Raw genomic sequence first — 16,699 nt, 5'->3', positions numbered from 1 at the left:
CACTCCCAGCAGGCCTCCTGGCCTTTCTCCCTCCATGTAGGAATTCTGATCCCAGGCTTTCAGGCTTGATGGATGCTGCCCAGGGTCTGCAGGGTGAGGAGGGCCATAGATGAATTGTGAAGACCTGAAGTCCTGACAGTGGACAAGAGTCAGCCTGGGGAGCTTCACAGAGGCAAACTGCCCAACATAACAACACATGGACTGGGAACAAGGTCTTCATGGAAAGCTATCATAGGAGAGGGGAGCAGGGCACTAACAGTGAGAATGCTAGAGTCTTAAGTGTGTGACCCATGCATCTGTCTTCTTCCCCTGACTTGATTCACATTTAGCAAAGGTGTCTGCCATGCCGTCTTCAGTGTCTGGTGGTTTGAGAGGATGGCCCCTCACTCAGGAAGAGGATATGGGAGAAACCAGACAGGTAAATTATGCTGTGGCTGAAAAAGGAAGGAACATCAAAGGAGAGGACACATCCCTCTGTGAGAACCACCTAGGAGTAGGGAGAGGGTTAGCATTCAAAGGAGGTCTCGAAACTTTACATCAGGCTCAACCTGACGCTGTTGACGGGCTACGGAAGAAGGGCAAATGCTAGAAGAAGAACTGGCAGACATGATTCTCTTTAGAGAGGGGAAGAAACATTTTGGAATGTCACAGCTTTGGAAACTGCAGGCAGCTAGCTTCTAAAGCAGTGGGGAGGAGAATACAATGGGTCAGCTGAACACTTTTAAACAAAGAAAAGTGAAGATTCTACAAGAGCTCTCTTACTGTCTGGATCTCCTTCCAGAATTTTCCACTGGGCCCTTTAGGAGTAGACTACAGGATGAGTGATTGAGTACCTTTTCCTAGGGTGTAGTCAACCAGGACAATTCTGTTAATTGAGTTTATTTTAGTGCTGCATCGAATATGAGTGAGACCTGGCCAAGTATCTGATTTTGAGTCATGACAGAAAACATATTAGGTTACCACCTAAAGAGATTTATTAACTTGAGATCATTTGTCAAATTAGCTCAACTACATTTTATTTAAATGCCCCATATTTCAATCAAATCTCCTCAGATGGTTGGATTAATGAGTTTAAAACCAAAATTTAAAGCTAAGTCTGAGAATAGGCAGTGGTGGAAGATGCCTGCATTTTTTTTTAGGTGATGACATAGGACTTAATATTTTCAGTAGTAATAAGCAGTTGACTACATGTTAATCAGAACCTCAGAAGGTAGGGGTGGCTTTCCTGAAAGCAGAGGATGGATCATTTTGAGAAGTCTCTAAATTATTTTTGCCTCCAGGGTTGTTGTTGGGGCTTGGTTCCAGCACTATTAATCCACTGCTCCTGGTGGCCATTTATTTTTCCATTTTATTGGATAGGACAGAGAGAAATTGAGAGAGGAAGGGGTTGATAGAGAGGGAGAGAGAAAGACAGAAACCCACCGATGTACTTCACCACTTGTTAAGTGTCCCCCACCCCTGCAGGTAGGGGACTAGACCCCAGATCCTTGTATGAGTCCTTCTGCTTAGTACTATGTGTGCTTAGCCAGGTGTGCCACTGCCTGCAACTCTTGCCACTTAAATTCTAATAAGGCTTCAAATGCAAAAAGAACTGGAAGATGGAAGCCCCAGTGGTCCTCCTGAGAAATGGGACTACCCTACAAGAGATATGTGCATGAAAAATCTGGATCCTTCTTCATGACCGTTCATGCTCAAAGTCACTATCACATGCCACATTAGGTGTAGTACCATGTACTGGGCACTATGGGAGAAGGTACAGGAGAAGGTCCCTGCAGGTGAGAGATATGGACACTTAGAGTCTAGGCATTCAGGGGCTGAGTGGTGGTACACCTGCTTGAGTACACATGTTACCATACACAAGGACCATCTGCAGTGCCTAAGCTTCACAGGTAGTGAAGCAACACTGAAAGTTTCTCTTTTTCCCTCTCTATCCACCCCCCCCCATTTCCATCTCAGTTTCTCTTTGTCTCTATTCAATAAATACATAAACAATCAAAATATGAAACCAAACATTTTAGACAAGTATTTTCAAAGGAGTTGCTAAACTTTTCCTATCACCTAGCATTTCAATCTTAGAAGGAGGTGATTGTGAGTGAAGGGTAAGTCCCAAATGTCCTGTACAGAATGACAGGTGATGACTTCAAATTTCTAAAGCACTTCATGGAAACTATTTTGACTGTCTCATATTGGTTATAATTAGAATCAGTGATTTCAAGGGAGTTGTTCTTCCTGTTCTCATAACCTTGACAGGTGCAAACATGAAAGCTCTCATGCAGAGTATATCAAGGAGAGATATTTTTGTTTTTACCTAGAATCTGTAACCAAATTGTTACCATTGTTATACTCCATCGTTTACTTACCATTGTTATACTCCATTGTTATACTCCATTGTTTACTTAGCTTTTTCTTAAGTAAAATATGGTAGTAGGCAAATGAGAAAGTATTTGTATTGTGAGTAATGAACTCTTGCTCTTTAGTAAGAGAGATTACGTCACGTCTGCAGTTCTGTTATCTTGTCAAAAACTGTGACTGTCTACCACTTCATGAAAGTCAAATACCAATTAGTCAACTTGAAAAATATCACAAGGTTTGCAACCATTGTACCTATATTGCAGCCAAAGATGAACTCTTGGGTATAGAAACAACTGAGGAACAAATAGACATTAAGCACAGATAAACCAAGGTTAAGACTTGCACTGCACCACTGGTCTAAGGCGAAACCAGAGAGAAGACATGACTGTTTCAGGCACTCATCAATTAACTTCTAAGTTAAAATACTGTATGGTCATTGAATATATGGCAGATCTACTGAGAATTTTACACTAGGGTCAATAAAGTTAAAATCCCCAGGGTAGTAGCTGTTGTCCTTCACTGGTAAAGCTCCTTATACAACACAGGGAGAGTGACCTGAGACCACTGAAGACAGTGACAGCTTAAGTTCTTGCTGTTAGCCCAGATCTCATCATTCCAGGCAGACCTATAGTCCTGCCTGCTTCAGTACTTCTCAGAACAAAGAGAGTCTCACTTAGGCTGAACTGGCTTACTGGTAAACCACTAAGCATGCACAAGGGAAGAGACTAATTGTTTTTACAAAGTGCATAAAATGTGAACAATCCTTACTCCCCTTCAGTTGAAGGCACCACTTGGAAAAAGCCTTTCTGGAGGAATTAATTTTTACCCACAAATTAACCTAATTGTTATTGGAAACTACCTGGAACACTTTCCTTTTCTTATTTGTTTATTTATTAGTTATCTTTTTATTTCTCTGATAGAGACAGCCAGAAATTGAGAGGAAGGGGGAGATAGAAAGGGAGAGAGAGGGAGTCGGGCGGTAGCGCAGCGGATTAAGCACATGTGGCACAAAGCGCAAGGGCCGGCTAAGGATCCCAGTTCGAGCCCCAGGCTCCTCACCTGCAGGGGAATCACTTCATAGGTGGTGAAGCAGGTCTGCAGGTGTCTGTCTTTCTCTCCCCCTCTCTGTCTTCCCATCCTCTCTCCATTTCTCTCTGTCCTAACAATGACAACAAGAGCTATGACAACAATAACAACTACAGCAAGCACAGCAACAAGGGCAACAAAAGGGAAAAAATGGCCTCCAGGAGCAGTGGATTCATAGTGCAGGCACCAAGCCCCAGCAATAACTCTGGAGGCAAAAAAAAAGGGGGGGGGGGAGATCTACAGCCCTGCTTCACCACTCGCAAAGCTTTTCTCCTGCAGGTGGGGACGAGGGGCTTGAACCCAGATCCTTGTGCATTGTAGTATGTTTACTCAGCCAGGTGCTCTACCACCTGGCCCCCACTGCTTTTCTTTAAAAGCATCTGATACACATTCTAGACTTGAATGTTTGAATCTGTAGGTTAACCTTCAGAGCTGATCTATAACTACAGATTTTTTTTTCTTGCTACTAGGGTGATTTATGGGCCCCTGTGCCTACATGACAAACCCACCACTACCAACAGACATCCCCGCCTTTTCTTAATTTGATAAGACAGAGAGAAATTGAGAGGGGAGGGCAAGATAGAGGATGAGTGAAAAATGTGTGTGTGTGTGTGTGTGTGTGTGTGTGTGTGAGAGAGAGAGAGAGAGAGAGAGAGAGAGAGAGAGAGAGAACAGAAAAAGACCGAGATCTGAAGACCTGCTTCACTGCTTGTGAAGCTTCCCCTCAGAGGATGGGAATGACAGCCTTGAACCAAGGTCCTTGTGCATGGTCATGTGTACACTCAATTTCATGTACCACTCACTGCCCAGCTCTGCCAACTAAAGATTTTTAAAGACATGGAACTGTCAAGGTTTTTGTAAAACTATTGGAAACAGAGAAAGAATGTTTCAGTGAAGCAGGTGATAAATCTGTCCTTATGAACAAGAAAATTTTCTCTCCATCTAGCTTCTTTCCCCTACTTTCTGTTCATTTCCTCTGTGGATCATAAAGATTTCTTTTTTAGACTTTAAGACTTCATACTCAAGAAGTATTTTTTTCTTTTTTAAAAATATTTATTTATTTATTCCCTTTTGTTGCCCTTGTTTTTTTATTATTGTTTTAGTTATTATTGCTGTTGTTATTGATGTTGTCATTGTTGGATAGGACAGAAAGAAATGGAGAGAGGAGAGGAAGACAGAGAGGGGGAGAAAAAGACAGGCACTTGCAGACCTGCTTCACTGCTTGTGAAGTGACTCCCCTGCAGGTGGGGAGCCAGGGGCTCGAACCAGGATCCTTTTGCTGGTCCTTGCGCTTTGTGCCGCCATGTGCGCTTAACCTGCTGTGCTACCGCCCAACTCCCTCAAGAAGTATTTTTATAGCACATTAGCCTGATGGTTGTAAAATGTAAAATGTAAAATTTAGATGAAAGGAAACACAGGGAAACATAGTATGTTTAAATTATGAAGGGACTTGGGAAACAGAGCATTATATGTATGACTATGTGTCTGTGGCAGAAACAATAATGATGGGATGAATTCTCATTCCCTTGGAAACAGCATGACCAATATATACTGTGTATTCGTAGTAGGATGAAGACACACGTAGGAACACAGCAGTGTGGTACCAAATCTATTTTTCTGTAAGCAATTCAGGGTAATCTTGCCTGTGGAAGACAGATTTTATTCACAGATTCTGGGTTCCTCTGAGTAACTCTATTTAGGTTTCACTGAAAGGACAGTCATTATTTATAGCTATTTAACTGCTTTCATTCATTCATAAGCACTTGTGGACCTGTTCTGGGCCTGGGACACAGCAAATAGAGTCATGTATCATTTACTGGTATGTCAGTCACCAATGACCATAGGTGATAAGAGGTCCTAGTAGGATATACCACAGATCCTAAGGGTGCAGTGGACAACATGATCTAAGTTTGAGCATTCAATGATGCTTCCACAAGGACAAATTCTCCATATGATGCATTTCTCAGAATGTATCTCTATAAAGGACTTGCTGGGTTCCTGTGTTAAGAAGGAACCTTGATCCCCAAAGACCAAGAAAAGAACAAGAACACCTCATGGGCTTGAGAAATTATTATGTTTAGTAACAAGACTTTAATACTTATTTATTTATTCTCTTTTATTGCCCTTGTTTTATTGTTGTAGTTATTATTGTTGTTGTTATTGATGTCATCATTATTAGATAGGACAGAGAGAAATGGAGAGAGGAGGGGAAGACAGAAAGGAGGAGAGAAGGATAGACACCTGCAGACCTGCTTCACTGCTTGTGAATCGACTCTCCTGCAGGTGGGGAGCCGGGGGCTCAAACTGGGATCCTTATGTCAGTCCTTATGCTTTGTGCCACATGAGCTTAACCTGCTGCCCTAATGCCCGACTTGCCGTAACAAGTCTTTAAAAATAGAAATGCTGGAATAAGTTTAATAGCAAAACATTTGGGAAGATATTTTTGAGGACTCTGTGGCATGCAAGAAGTGGAAGGGTAAAGGTAAATAAATAAATAAATGTAGAAACTGCAGGTCTGGGAGATGGCTCACCAAGTAAAGTGCACACTTTACCATGCTCAAGGGCCCAGGTTCAAGTTTTCCATTATAGGAAGTACAGTGCAAAAGGGAAGCTTCATGAGCAGTTAAGCAGTGCTATTGTGTCTCTCTTCTTCTTTTTTTAATTTGTTATTATCTTTATTTATTAGATAGAGACAGTTAGAAATGGAGAAAGGGGAGATGGAGAGGGAGAGAGAGAGAGAGAGAGAGAGAGACACCTGCAGCCCTGCTTCACCACTTGCAAAGCTTCCGCCTTACAGGTGGGGCCTGGGGCCTTGAACCTAGATCCTTGAGCATTGTAGCATGTGCGCTCAATCAGGTGCGCCACCACCCGGCCCCTGTGTCTCTCTTCTTTCTCTCTCAGGAAAAAAAAAAAACAACATCAGAAGCAGTGGTGAACTGTGTAGGTACAAAGCCCCAGTGAAGCAGTGGAAGAAGAAAATAGACAGAAAGAACATGGAACTACAATATGATATAGTTACAATATTAGAAAACTGTAACAACAAGCCCTTTTATTAATTTTTATTTTAACCAGAGCACTGTTCAGCTCTGACTTATGGTGGTGGAGGGGACTGAACCTGGGACTTAGGAGTCTTAGGCATGAGAGTCTGTTTGTAGAGTCATTATGCTATCTACCCCCACATAACAAACCTTTTTATTGATTTATTTTTAATTAATAAATTAATTAATTAGTCAATTTAGGATATAGAGAGAAGCTGGCTGGGAAGAGGGAGGGAGGAAGAGAGACAGAGAGCGAGAAAGAAAGAAAGAAAGAAAGAAAGAAAGAAAGAAAGAAAGAAAGAGAGAGAGACCTGCAGCACTACTTTACTACTTATGAATTCCCCCCTGCACGTGGGGACCAGAGGCTTGCACCTTTGCTCTTATGCACTGTAACATGTGAGCTCTGCTAGGTGCATCACTGCTCAGTCCCTTCCTTATTTTTTAGTGGTTCCTTGGTCTTGTTGCATGTGTGATTTCACTGTTTGTGTTTTCTTCTTTTTATTTTAGGTAGAGACTGAGAGAAGCAGAGCTGTATGTGGAACTCTGTAGGGTGTCAGACATGATGTTTCCATATCAGTCATCAAGTCTGGGTCCTTGTACATGGGGAGGCACACACCCTAACAGGTGAACTGCCTCCTGGACCCACAGTATGTTTTCATGACAGTGTAAGCTAATTGCCATCTGATTGCAAAGCTCCTTCACAACTGGAAGAATATGAGAATATGCTGAATGGGCCTGGAGGCGGGCAAGTGTCTTTGGCAGCTGCTGTTGGGATCTTTCTTTCTTTCTCTCTTTCTTTCTTTTTCTTCTTTTCTTTTATTTAAGAAAGGATTAATTAACAAAACCATAGGGTAGGAGGGGCACAACTCCACACAATTCCCACCACCCAATCTCCATATCCCACCCCTGATAGCTTTCCCACTCTCTATCCCTCTGGGAGCATGGACCCAGGGTCATTGTGGGTTGTAGAAGGTCAGCAAACTTAGCACCAAAAAAGCAAATGACCCCATCCAAAAATGGGCAGAGGATATGAACAAAACATTCACCTCAGAGGAGATCCAAAAGGCTAACAAACATATGAAAAACTGCTCTAGGTCACTGATTGTCAGAGAAATGCAAATTAAGACAACACTAAGATACCACCTCACTCCTGTAAGAATGGCATACATCAAAAAGGACAGCAGCAACAAATGCTGGAGAGGTTGTGGGGACAGAGGAACCCTTTTACATTGCTGGTGGGAATGTAAATTGGTCCAGCCTCTGTGGAGAGCAGTCTGGAAAACTCTCAGAAGGCTAAACATGGACCTTCCATATGATCCAGTAATTCCTCTCCTGGGGTTATACCCCAAGGACTCCATAACACCCAACCCAAAAGAGGTGTGTACTCCTATGTTCATAGCAGCATTATTCATAATAGCTAAAACCTGGAAGCAACCCAGGTGCCCAACAACAGATGAGTGGCTGAGAAAGCTGTGGTATATATACACAATGGAATACTATGCAGCTATCAAGAACAATGAACCCACCTTCTCTGACGCATCTTGGACAGAGCTAGAAGGAATTATGTTAAGTGAGCTAAGTCAGAAAGATAAAGATGAGTATGGGATGATCCCACTCATCAGCAGAAGTTGAGTAAGAAGATCTGAAAGGGAAACTAAAAGCAGGACCTCACCAAATTGTAAGTAGAGCACCAAAGTAAAAGCCCTGTGCTGAGGGGTAGACATGCAGCTTCCTGGGACAGTGGGGGGTGGGAGTGGGTGGATGGGATGGGTCACAATCTTTTGGTGGTGGGAATGGTGTTTATGTACACTCCTAGTAAAATGTAGTCATATAAATCACTAGTTAATTAATATGAGAGGGGGATCTTTCTGACTGGCTTTTCTTGAACATACATAGGAGGGGTCAGGGACCTGAGCAGTACTCCCATCCTACACCAAATATCTGGATCCAGAGAACTCTGGCCACTCGGAGGGTGGGTGAGAGAGGAGCATATCTACAGTCTACAAAGAACAGGAGCATGCTAGGTAATCAAAGTTGTAATTCAATCTTTTTTTTTAATTGCCACTAGGCTTATCAGTGGGGCTTGAGTGCCTACACGACCACTCCACCACTCCCAGTGGCCATTTTTTCCTTTTCATATAGAGATGGAGAGTACAGCTTCTTCCCTGTAGGTGCAAGTCAGTAGCTTGAACCAGGCTCCTCACACATGGTACTGTGTGTGATCAACTAGGTGTACCACTACATGGGCCATAATTTCATTTTTAATTTTACTTACTAATATGCCACCAGCGTTAATGCTGGGACTTAGTGCATGCATGGCTAGTAACATTCCTGGTGTTTTTTTTTTTGTTTTTTTGTTTTTCCTTTTCTTCCTTTTTTTGACAGCAAGTAGGAGAGACAGATAAAGAAAGATAAGGAAAGGCAGAGAAAAAGAGACACCTCCATCATTCACAAAGCTTCGTCCCTTCAGGTGGTAGGTGAGCACTTGAACCTGGGAAACAGTATATGTGACATTTGTGTTCTATGGATGAGCCCCTTCACCCCCACAAAATTTGCTATTTTGTAACTAAAGGAGCATTGCAACACGTTTGGAAAAATACTTCTGCCTGTGGATTTGAGCCCAGGATTTGCAGAGTTACATTCATTCTAGTCCCCCACATGATCTGTTCTTTTCACAGGAAACTGGGAGAGGCTTGGGGTTCTTTGAGCTCCTGCACTGATCTGGACTTTTCAGGCTATGAGGTACCTGCCCCCACCTCCACTCCTACTCAGAGGCTGTGCTAGTAGCTGAATAGCTGCTGAGCCACCAGGGCAGGTGGGAGCCTGTGAAAGATGGGGGAGGGCCTACCCGGTTGCTCTCACTCTTTGACCGGTCATTCTTCGCCTTGGCTGACTTTTCCGCAAGCTTCTTCTGCCTCTGAGGGCCTCTTCCAAAGAAGATGTAGTTAACGAAGGCATACTCCAGAAGGGCCAGGAACACAAAGACAAAGCAACCCATGAGGTACATGTCAATGGCTTTGACGTAGGGGATTTTGGGCAATGTCTCCCTCAGGTGCGTGTTGATGGTGGTCATTGTCAGCACGGTGGTGATCCCTGTAAAAGAATCAGGAAGGTGAGAGAGGCAGCTGTATCAGGCTCCTCACTTCTCACTCCCTTTTTCAGTTCCTCCAATAGCTTTAACAGAAGTAAGACAATGGGTCAAAATTTGGTCATTTGGGCAGCAGGGGACCCTGACAACAGGAAGCTAGCATCTCCTCTGCAGTTTTGGCTGACACCACAACTCTGTCTCAGAGAGAAGAAAGCTGAAAGTAGATGGCTATCTAAATAGGGCAGTAAAGGAGAACATGGCCTTTATTAAGATAGAAGAAATGTAAATAAACCCAGAGCTTAACATAAAGCACTAAGTGTCTGTGGGAGAAGCTTCTGGCATGAAAACCAGGGTCAGGAAAAATCTAAGCATCTTAGAAGGTCATCCTAAGGGTGGAGAGGTGAGGTTGTCAGTGAGGACGCAATGGGTCCACCTGTCAGAAGGAAATCCTTGGGGTCTGGGAGGTAGCACAGTGACTAGACTGTGGGACTCAGGCCAGCAAAATAGCTCACTTGGATAATATTTGCATGTGCATGACCCAGGTCCAAGCCTGGCCTCCACTGAATTGAAGGAAGCTTTGGTGATGTGATCTCTGTAATGCTTTCTCTTTCTGCCTCTCTCATGAAGGAAGAAAGGAAAGAAGGAAGGAAGGGAGGGAGGGAGGAAGGAAGGAAGGATTAAAAAAGGGTTGGGACTTAAGAGCATAGAGTCTTGAGTATGATCCATAGCATCCATATGCCATTGTGAGGCTTTGGTTCTTGTTCTCTCTCTCTCTCTCTCTCTCTCTCTCTCTCTGTAAATAAACAAATATTTAAAACAGAACTCTTGCCACAACACTATATGAAACAAAGGGAGGGACTAGGAAGTGGCGCATCTGGTTGAGCACACATGTTACAGTGCTCAAGGACCCAGGTTCAAGCCCACGGTCCCCACCTGCAGGGGGAAAGCTTTGTAAGTGGTGAAGCAGTGTTGCAGGTCTCTCTCTCTCTCTCTCCACTTCTCTCTCTCTCCCTATCTTCCCTACCCTCTCAATTTCTGGCTGTCTCTAGGCAATAAATAAAGATAAGTAAAATTAAAAAAAAAAGAAAAGAAAGGAAGGGGATGAAGCAATGGTTTTTAAATTATTAAGGACACAATCCTGTCCTTGACTCAGAGAGGGGAAAGCTGAGTGAACTCCTTTGTCTCACAGAGCAGCTTTATACCTCTGATCACTATAAGTCTAAGTGAGCTGCTCAGGATCTGTTTATGGAAAGCATGGGCCAGTGCTTTTATTCCAACTCGAGAACCTCACTGAATTCTGAAGCCATCAACTTCTTTTACTCTTTGTCATTTTCTTGACCCCTTCATAAAGTATTGTGTCAGTTCCAGATGCTACTGTGATTCCATCCTGACTTCCCTGGGCAGATGACCTCAACAGTGTGTCCTGCAACCCCACCTCTCCAGAACCCTATCCCACTAGGGAAAGATAGAAACAGGCTGGGGGTATGGATCGACCTGCCAACACCCCTGCCCAGCAAAGAAGCAATTACAGAAGCCAGAACTCCCATCACCAGCACCCCAAAAAGAATTTTTGGTCCATCCTCCCAGAGGAATAAACAATAAGGAAGTTTCCAATGGAGAGGATGGGACACAAAACTCTGGTGGTAGGAACTATAAGGTAGAAACTATATAGGAATTATACCCCTGTTATTTTACAGTCTTGTAAGTCATTATTAAAAAAATTAAGTATTGTGTCAATACTCTGTTCCTAATAGACTTAAGTTTAGTCTAACACACACACACACACACACACACACACACACACACACACACTATATGGGAGAGAGCAATCTTAGATCAAGGTATCAAGGTACCTTCCCTGGCAGCCACACAACCCAGGTCCAAGCACCAGCACTACATGGGAGGTGCTATGGCAATGAAGAAAGCTCAGGTACCATGGGGTCTCTCTCCGTAGGTCTGAAAAAATGGCTTGGAGTGGAGAAATAGTGAATATGAGAGGCCTCGGCTTCAGCAAAAGCAATTAACTAAATAAATACCCAGACAATGCAAAGGCCATGATTTACAATTCCCCCACAGCAATGAGCATGGTTCCTGCTCTACCAAGATTCCCTACTGGACTACATGAGGTCACAGAGAGCAGGGACTTGCTGACTGGGGCACATCACAACCTGTTGGCCTGAGTGACAAGAAGGCCTGGTCTGTTCCCTTCTTGCTAATAGTGGGTCTACTGAACCTCACTTGCTCTCTTGGAGACAACAGTGTGAAGTCTCTCAAGGGAGTATGGCAACTCTAGTGGATCTTTTTTTTTTTCTTTTCCCCACTCTGGACTATTCCAAAGACTTGATTGTCCCTGTGTCTTCCAGGTCCCCAGAGAGGAGTCCTTCCTCTTCATTCTCTCTCACACCCTCCTTTAAAATAAAAAGTCCAAAAGAGTCAACTTTAGTCATATCCCTTCATCCACCACAACCCAGTAAGAAGTGAGTCAGGGGTTGTGTAACGGCATACCTGGCTGAGGGCACATTACTATGCATAAGGACCCAGGTTCAACCCCCTGATCCTCCCCTTCAGGGTGAAAGCTTTGTGAGTAGTGAAGCAGGTCTGCAGGTGTCTTTCTCTCTCCCTCTCTGTCTCCCCCTTTCCTTTCAATTTCTGGCTGTCTCTATCCAATTTATAAATAAAGATATTTTTTTTTAAAAAGTGATGTCATTAAAGTCAGGACACTCAGGTGGCCTAGTAAGTTGGTGCCCCAGGATGTGGGCAGAAACCTGGCCACCTCCATACTCCAAAAGAGGTACATCCTAACCCCACAATCCTATACACATGACTCCCCAGTGGAGCACTGGAACTTGTTAAGCATCTGGATCCCTGTCCCCTCCCAGGAGACATCCATCATCATCCTCTGAGTCCCACAGTGGGGGACTCCATGGCATCAAGCTCACTGGATAATGAGGAACTGGAAAGCAGGGATGGGGGCCCAGTCCTCTCCTTTAATGTGTGCTCCTCCTTCCAGCTCTGAACTAGTCCAAGTGAAGGAAGGATTTGAAGACTGAGGAGTAATTTTTATATATAATAGCCAACCAGGACCGCTTATAGAATATATGGAAACAGAAGATGTCAGAATATTTTAAGAGTTCCCTTTAGCCTAACATTCATGTGCACCTGGGGACTTTTAAAATTTGAAAATGGCAACGGCATAATTACAGTTTGCAAGGAACTGTGAAAACACCATGCAGATGCTCTGAAATTAATGTGGTTAGGTTGTTATCACCCCTTTTTCTTTATTTTCTCCTTCCAAATGGCTTTGGGAAAGCTTGAGTTCTTAACCCATGCAGCACTCCAGTTGAATATTCTGATGGCTGAAAGACCTCAATAGATGTCCCAAAAGATAAAGGCTGAAGTGAAGTATGGATAGAAAACTCAGCATGTAAGGCTGGGAGAAATAGGGGAGGTGGGAGAATACCAGACTTGAATGAATCAGATGATCCCTGCTACTGCATGTACAGGGCTAGCCTGTCTGTCTCTGTCTGTCTGTCTGTCTGTCTCTCTCTTTCCCTCCCTCTCTCTCTTTTCTTTCTCTGTCTCTCCCTTTCCTATCTCCTTTTTTTCCTATCTTTCTCAAAAATAAGTTTTTGAGCTAGAGAGTTAGCTAACCCAGTAAGTTTCATATCTTGCCATGCACCAGACCTGGGCTTGAGCCCAGGCATCACATGGCCCCAAAGGAAGCTCTGGTGCTGTGGTTTCTTTCACTTTCCCTGTGCTTCTTGCTTTCTCTCTCTGAAATCAAGTTAATGAAAAAGTCATCCCTGGGGTGGTGGAACTCTCTATATGTGAGACACTGGCATTGAAACACACACACACACACACACACACACACACACACACACACACGACTCATCACCCGTCTCAGGTCTGGTAAGTGTGGTCAGAAGGTCACAGGTCAGAAGGTCAGCCCCCCAGGCTGAGTGGGCCTCAATGATTCTATCACCACTGTCTAAGCTCTGGCTTATGGTGGTGCTGGGGATTAATCCTGGGACCTTGGAGCCTCAGTTAGGAGTCTCTTGCATAACCATTATGCTATCTCCAATAGCCTAATACCTGCTTCTACCATCTTACTTCTTGCCTAGGGCACAGGCTGGCTACAGTGATTCACACATGGGTCAGCACAGCCCCAGGCTGAGTGGACCTCACTGATTCTATCACCACTGTCTAAAGTTGTCATGAGTTTCAAATGTAATTCCTGAAAAGCAGAAGTGACAGACTAAGTGGCAACTGGCATCATTCACACTACAGATAAACCCTATTTACTGTCATTGTAACAGGAAAATTAGTTCTTGGGCAGCCTCTAGTTTTCTTGCAAGAGACTTGGTTCTGACAGCCTGGCTGAAGTCTGTTCTCCAAGGCTTGTGTCAGGCTGCATTACAGAGTGTGGCCAGGTGGTCCTTTCCAGCTGACTCATAATTCATAATTCTTCTTCTCCTTTCTTCTTCTTCTTCTTCTTCTTCTTCTTCTTCTTCTTCTTCTTCTTCTTCTTCTTCTTCTCCTTCTCCTTCTTCTCCTTCTCCTTCTTCTTTCTTTCTTTCTTCTTCTTCTTCTTCTTCTTCTTCTTCTTCTTCTTCTTCTTCTTCTTCTTCTTCTTCTTCTTCTTCTTCTTCTTCTTCTTCTTCTTCTTCTCCTCCTCTTTTTCTTCTCCTTCTCCTCTTCCTCCTCCTTCTCCAACTTCCCCTTCTCCTTCTCATCTTTTTTTTTTTTGCCTTCAGTGTTATCACTGGGGCTTGGTGCTTGCACTGTGAATCCACTGCTCTTTTGGTCATTTTTTTTTTTTTTGATAGGACAGAGCGAAACTGAGAGGGGAAGGGGAAGATAAAAAGGAAAAATGAAAGACACCTGCAGACCTGTTTGCTTGTGAAGCTACTTCCCTGCAGGTAGGGAGCTGGGGGCCTGAACTGGGACTCTTGAACCAGTCCTTAGCTTTGCACTACGTGTGCTTAGCCCAGTGCACCACCGTCTGGACCCCTGGTTATTCAGTCTTTTTGCAATCTCTCAGCCTCAATTTCTCTCTCACTGAGAATATATTAATACCATAGTGCATTTGAAGAATTGCCTTTATAATGATGACTATGCACAAAAACTCTCACTGGCATAATTTAATAAAAAAACATTTTATTTTGCTTCTCTGTGATCCAACTACTACAGCTTCAATTAATTTAGTATGGATTTGTCACATTCTGAAAAACCAACACAATTAATTTTTTACTAAGAAGTAGACCTCAGGGATTTAAAGTAGTCCATCTATTACAATCCCCCATCTTTCAACCTGGTGGTTTCTGAGACTAAACGTTAACAGGTCTGGGGCCCAGACTCTGAGCAGTAGAAACATTTAATATCAAAGCATAAAGAACAGTGATATAGGGGGTTAGGCGATGACACAATGGGTTAAGCGCAGAGTTGTGTGGAATTGTACCCCTCTTCTCCTATGCTTTTATCTATCCTTACAGAAAAAAAAAAGCCTTTACCCTTGTGATAACTGTCATGTAAATTACTCTTTATCTACTAAAATGATGCTGAAAGAACAGATGACTATGACAGCAGACATGTTTCTTCTCCTGACACTATCATTCAATGACTTTGTACTGACTGCATGCTGCCTGCTACCTCATTTCCCTACTCTGTAAAATGCAGACATGATCACTTCTTGTCATGTTAACACTCTTCTGCAGAAGAGATATGGTAGCTGCATTAATGTCCTTACAGAGAGCCTGGCCCCTGAATATTTGTTAAGTCTCAGTCCAAATAACTGTTACTGTGTTGTTAAATGTTTATGATTCGTAGATCTATTTTTCTTTAACTGGAGTTAACCAACTACTCTTGCCCAGTCCAGCAAGTCCAGGCTCAGAGACCTTACTGGAGAGGCCGAAGGGCAGAGGTGTAGGTATAGTGAGATCTGGACTCATATCTGGTCACATGTAGTAGCCCTGTGACCATCACTGCCTTCCAATATTTGGGTCTCCAGCACTTGTCCCCATCTATGCCCATTCCTTTCTATCTCCCAGGTCAGTGCCATCCATCAGAACCTCGTTCCTAACCAGAGTGAAGCTTCAGCAGGTCAGAGCAGAGCACACTTTTGTTCCAGCAAAGTTATAGAAGGGGGATTTGTGTGAATACCCTTCAGGCTGTGTCATTAAGCAAAAGAAAGGTCTCTTTTCCTTGATGCTTTCTGGCTGATCTCATTTCACATGATTCCTTCAAGCTCTATCCAAGATGGGGTGAAGAGGGTAAATTCACCATTTTGAATAGCTGAGCAGTATTCCATTGTGTATATAGATCACAGCTTCCTCAGCCACTCATCTGTTGTTGGACAGCTGGGTTTTGCTTCTAAGTTTTGGCTACTACAAATTATGCTGCTAGGAACATAGGTATACACAGATCTTTTTAGATGTGTGTGTTTGGTTCTTTAGGATATATCCCCAGGAGAGAAATTGCAGGGTCACTGGGTAGGTCCATTTCTAGCCTTCTGAGAATTCTCCAGACTGTTCTCCACAGGGATACAATTCACTTTCAATAGATTGCTTGATAGTGTTGATGTTTGACAATTAAGGAACTATAGGACTTGTATTATGTAGAAATCTAAAAATTTTTTTTTTTCTTTCAGAACACCTCATCTTAATGGGGGCTATGCAATTACAGTTGTTTGGTATTCATATGTCTTTAATTAAGTCAAAGATGACAGTTTCCTGAAGGCAGACTCACTGTGAAGCTCATGACATTTCAGCTCCAGGTCTCCACAAGTTAAGTAGACCTTTTCTAGTCTCACAGAATGGCCTCAAATTCTCTGTCTGGATTTTGTATTTTTTCCAAGTTCAATATCTGGTAAATTTTTTAAAGTTTACCATCTTTATTTATTGGATAGAGACTGCCAGTAATAGAGAGGGTAGGGAGACATGGGGGGAGAGAGAGAGAGAGAGAGGTCTGAAATACTGCTTCACCATTCACAAAGCCCTGCAGGTGGGGACTGGGGCTCCAACCCAGATCCTCGAGCACTGTAACATGTGCACTCAACCAGGTGCACCACCACCCAGCCCCTTACTGATCAATTTACGATGGCATTACTTTATACTTGAAAGGTTATTTTTGAGAT

General features: G+C 43.3%; 1 protein-coding gene across 4 annotated transcripts in view; it reads right to left on the bottom strand.

The window, feature by feature from the left end:
- GABRB3 (gamma-aminobutyric acid type A receptor subunit beta3) overlaps window positions 1-16,699 on the bottom strand; it is a 266,967-nt gene that overhangs the window by 7,425 nt on the left and 242,843 nt on the right. For all 4 annotated transcript variants that reach the window (XM_060179252.1, XM_060179251.1, XM_060179253.1 and 1 more), the window contains one exon: window positions 9,325-9,569. In XM_060179252.1, the coding sequence (XP_060035235.1) occupies window positions 9,325-9,569 (245 nt within the window). The remainder of the gene's footprint in view (window positions 1-9,324; window positions 9,570-16,699) is intronic.

Source organism: Erinaceus europaeus, chromosome 20, assembly GCF_950295315.1.
Source record: "Erinaceus europaeus chromosome 20, mEriEur2.1, whole genome shotgun sequence".
NCBI lineage: Eukaryota > Metazoa > Chordata > Mammalia > Eulipotyphla > Erinaceidae > Erinaceus > Erinaceus europaeus.
This window is presented reverse-complemented; position numbering and strand designations above follow the sequence as displayed.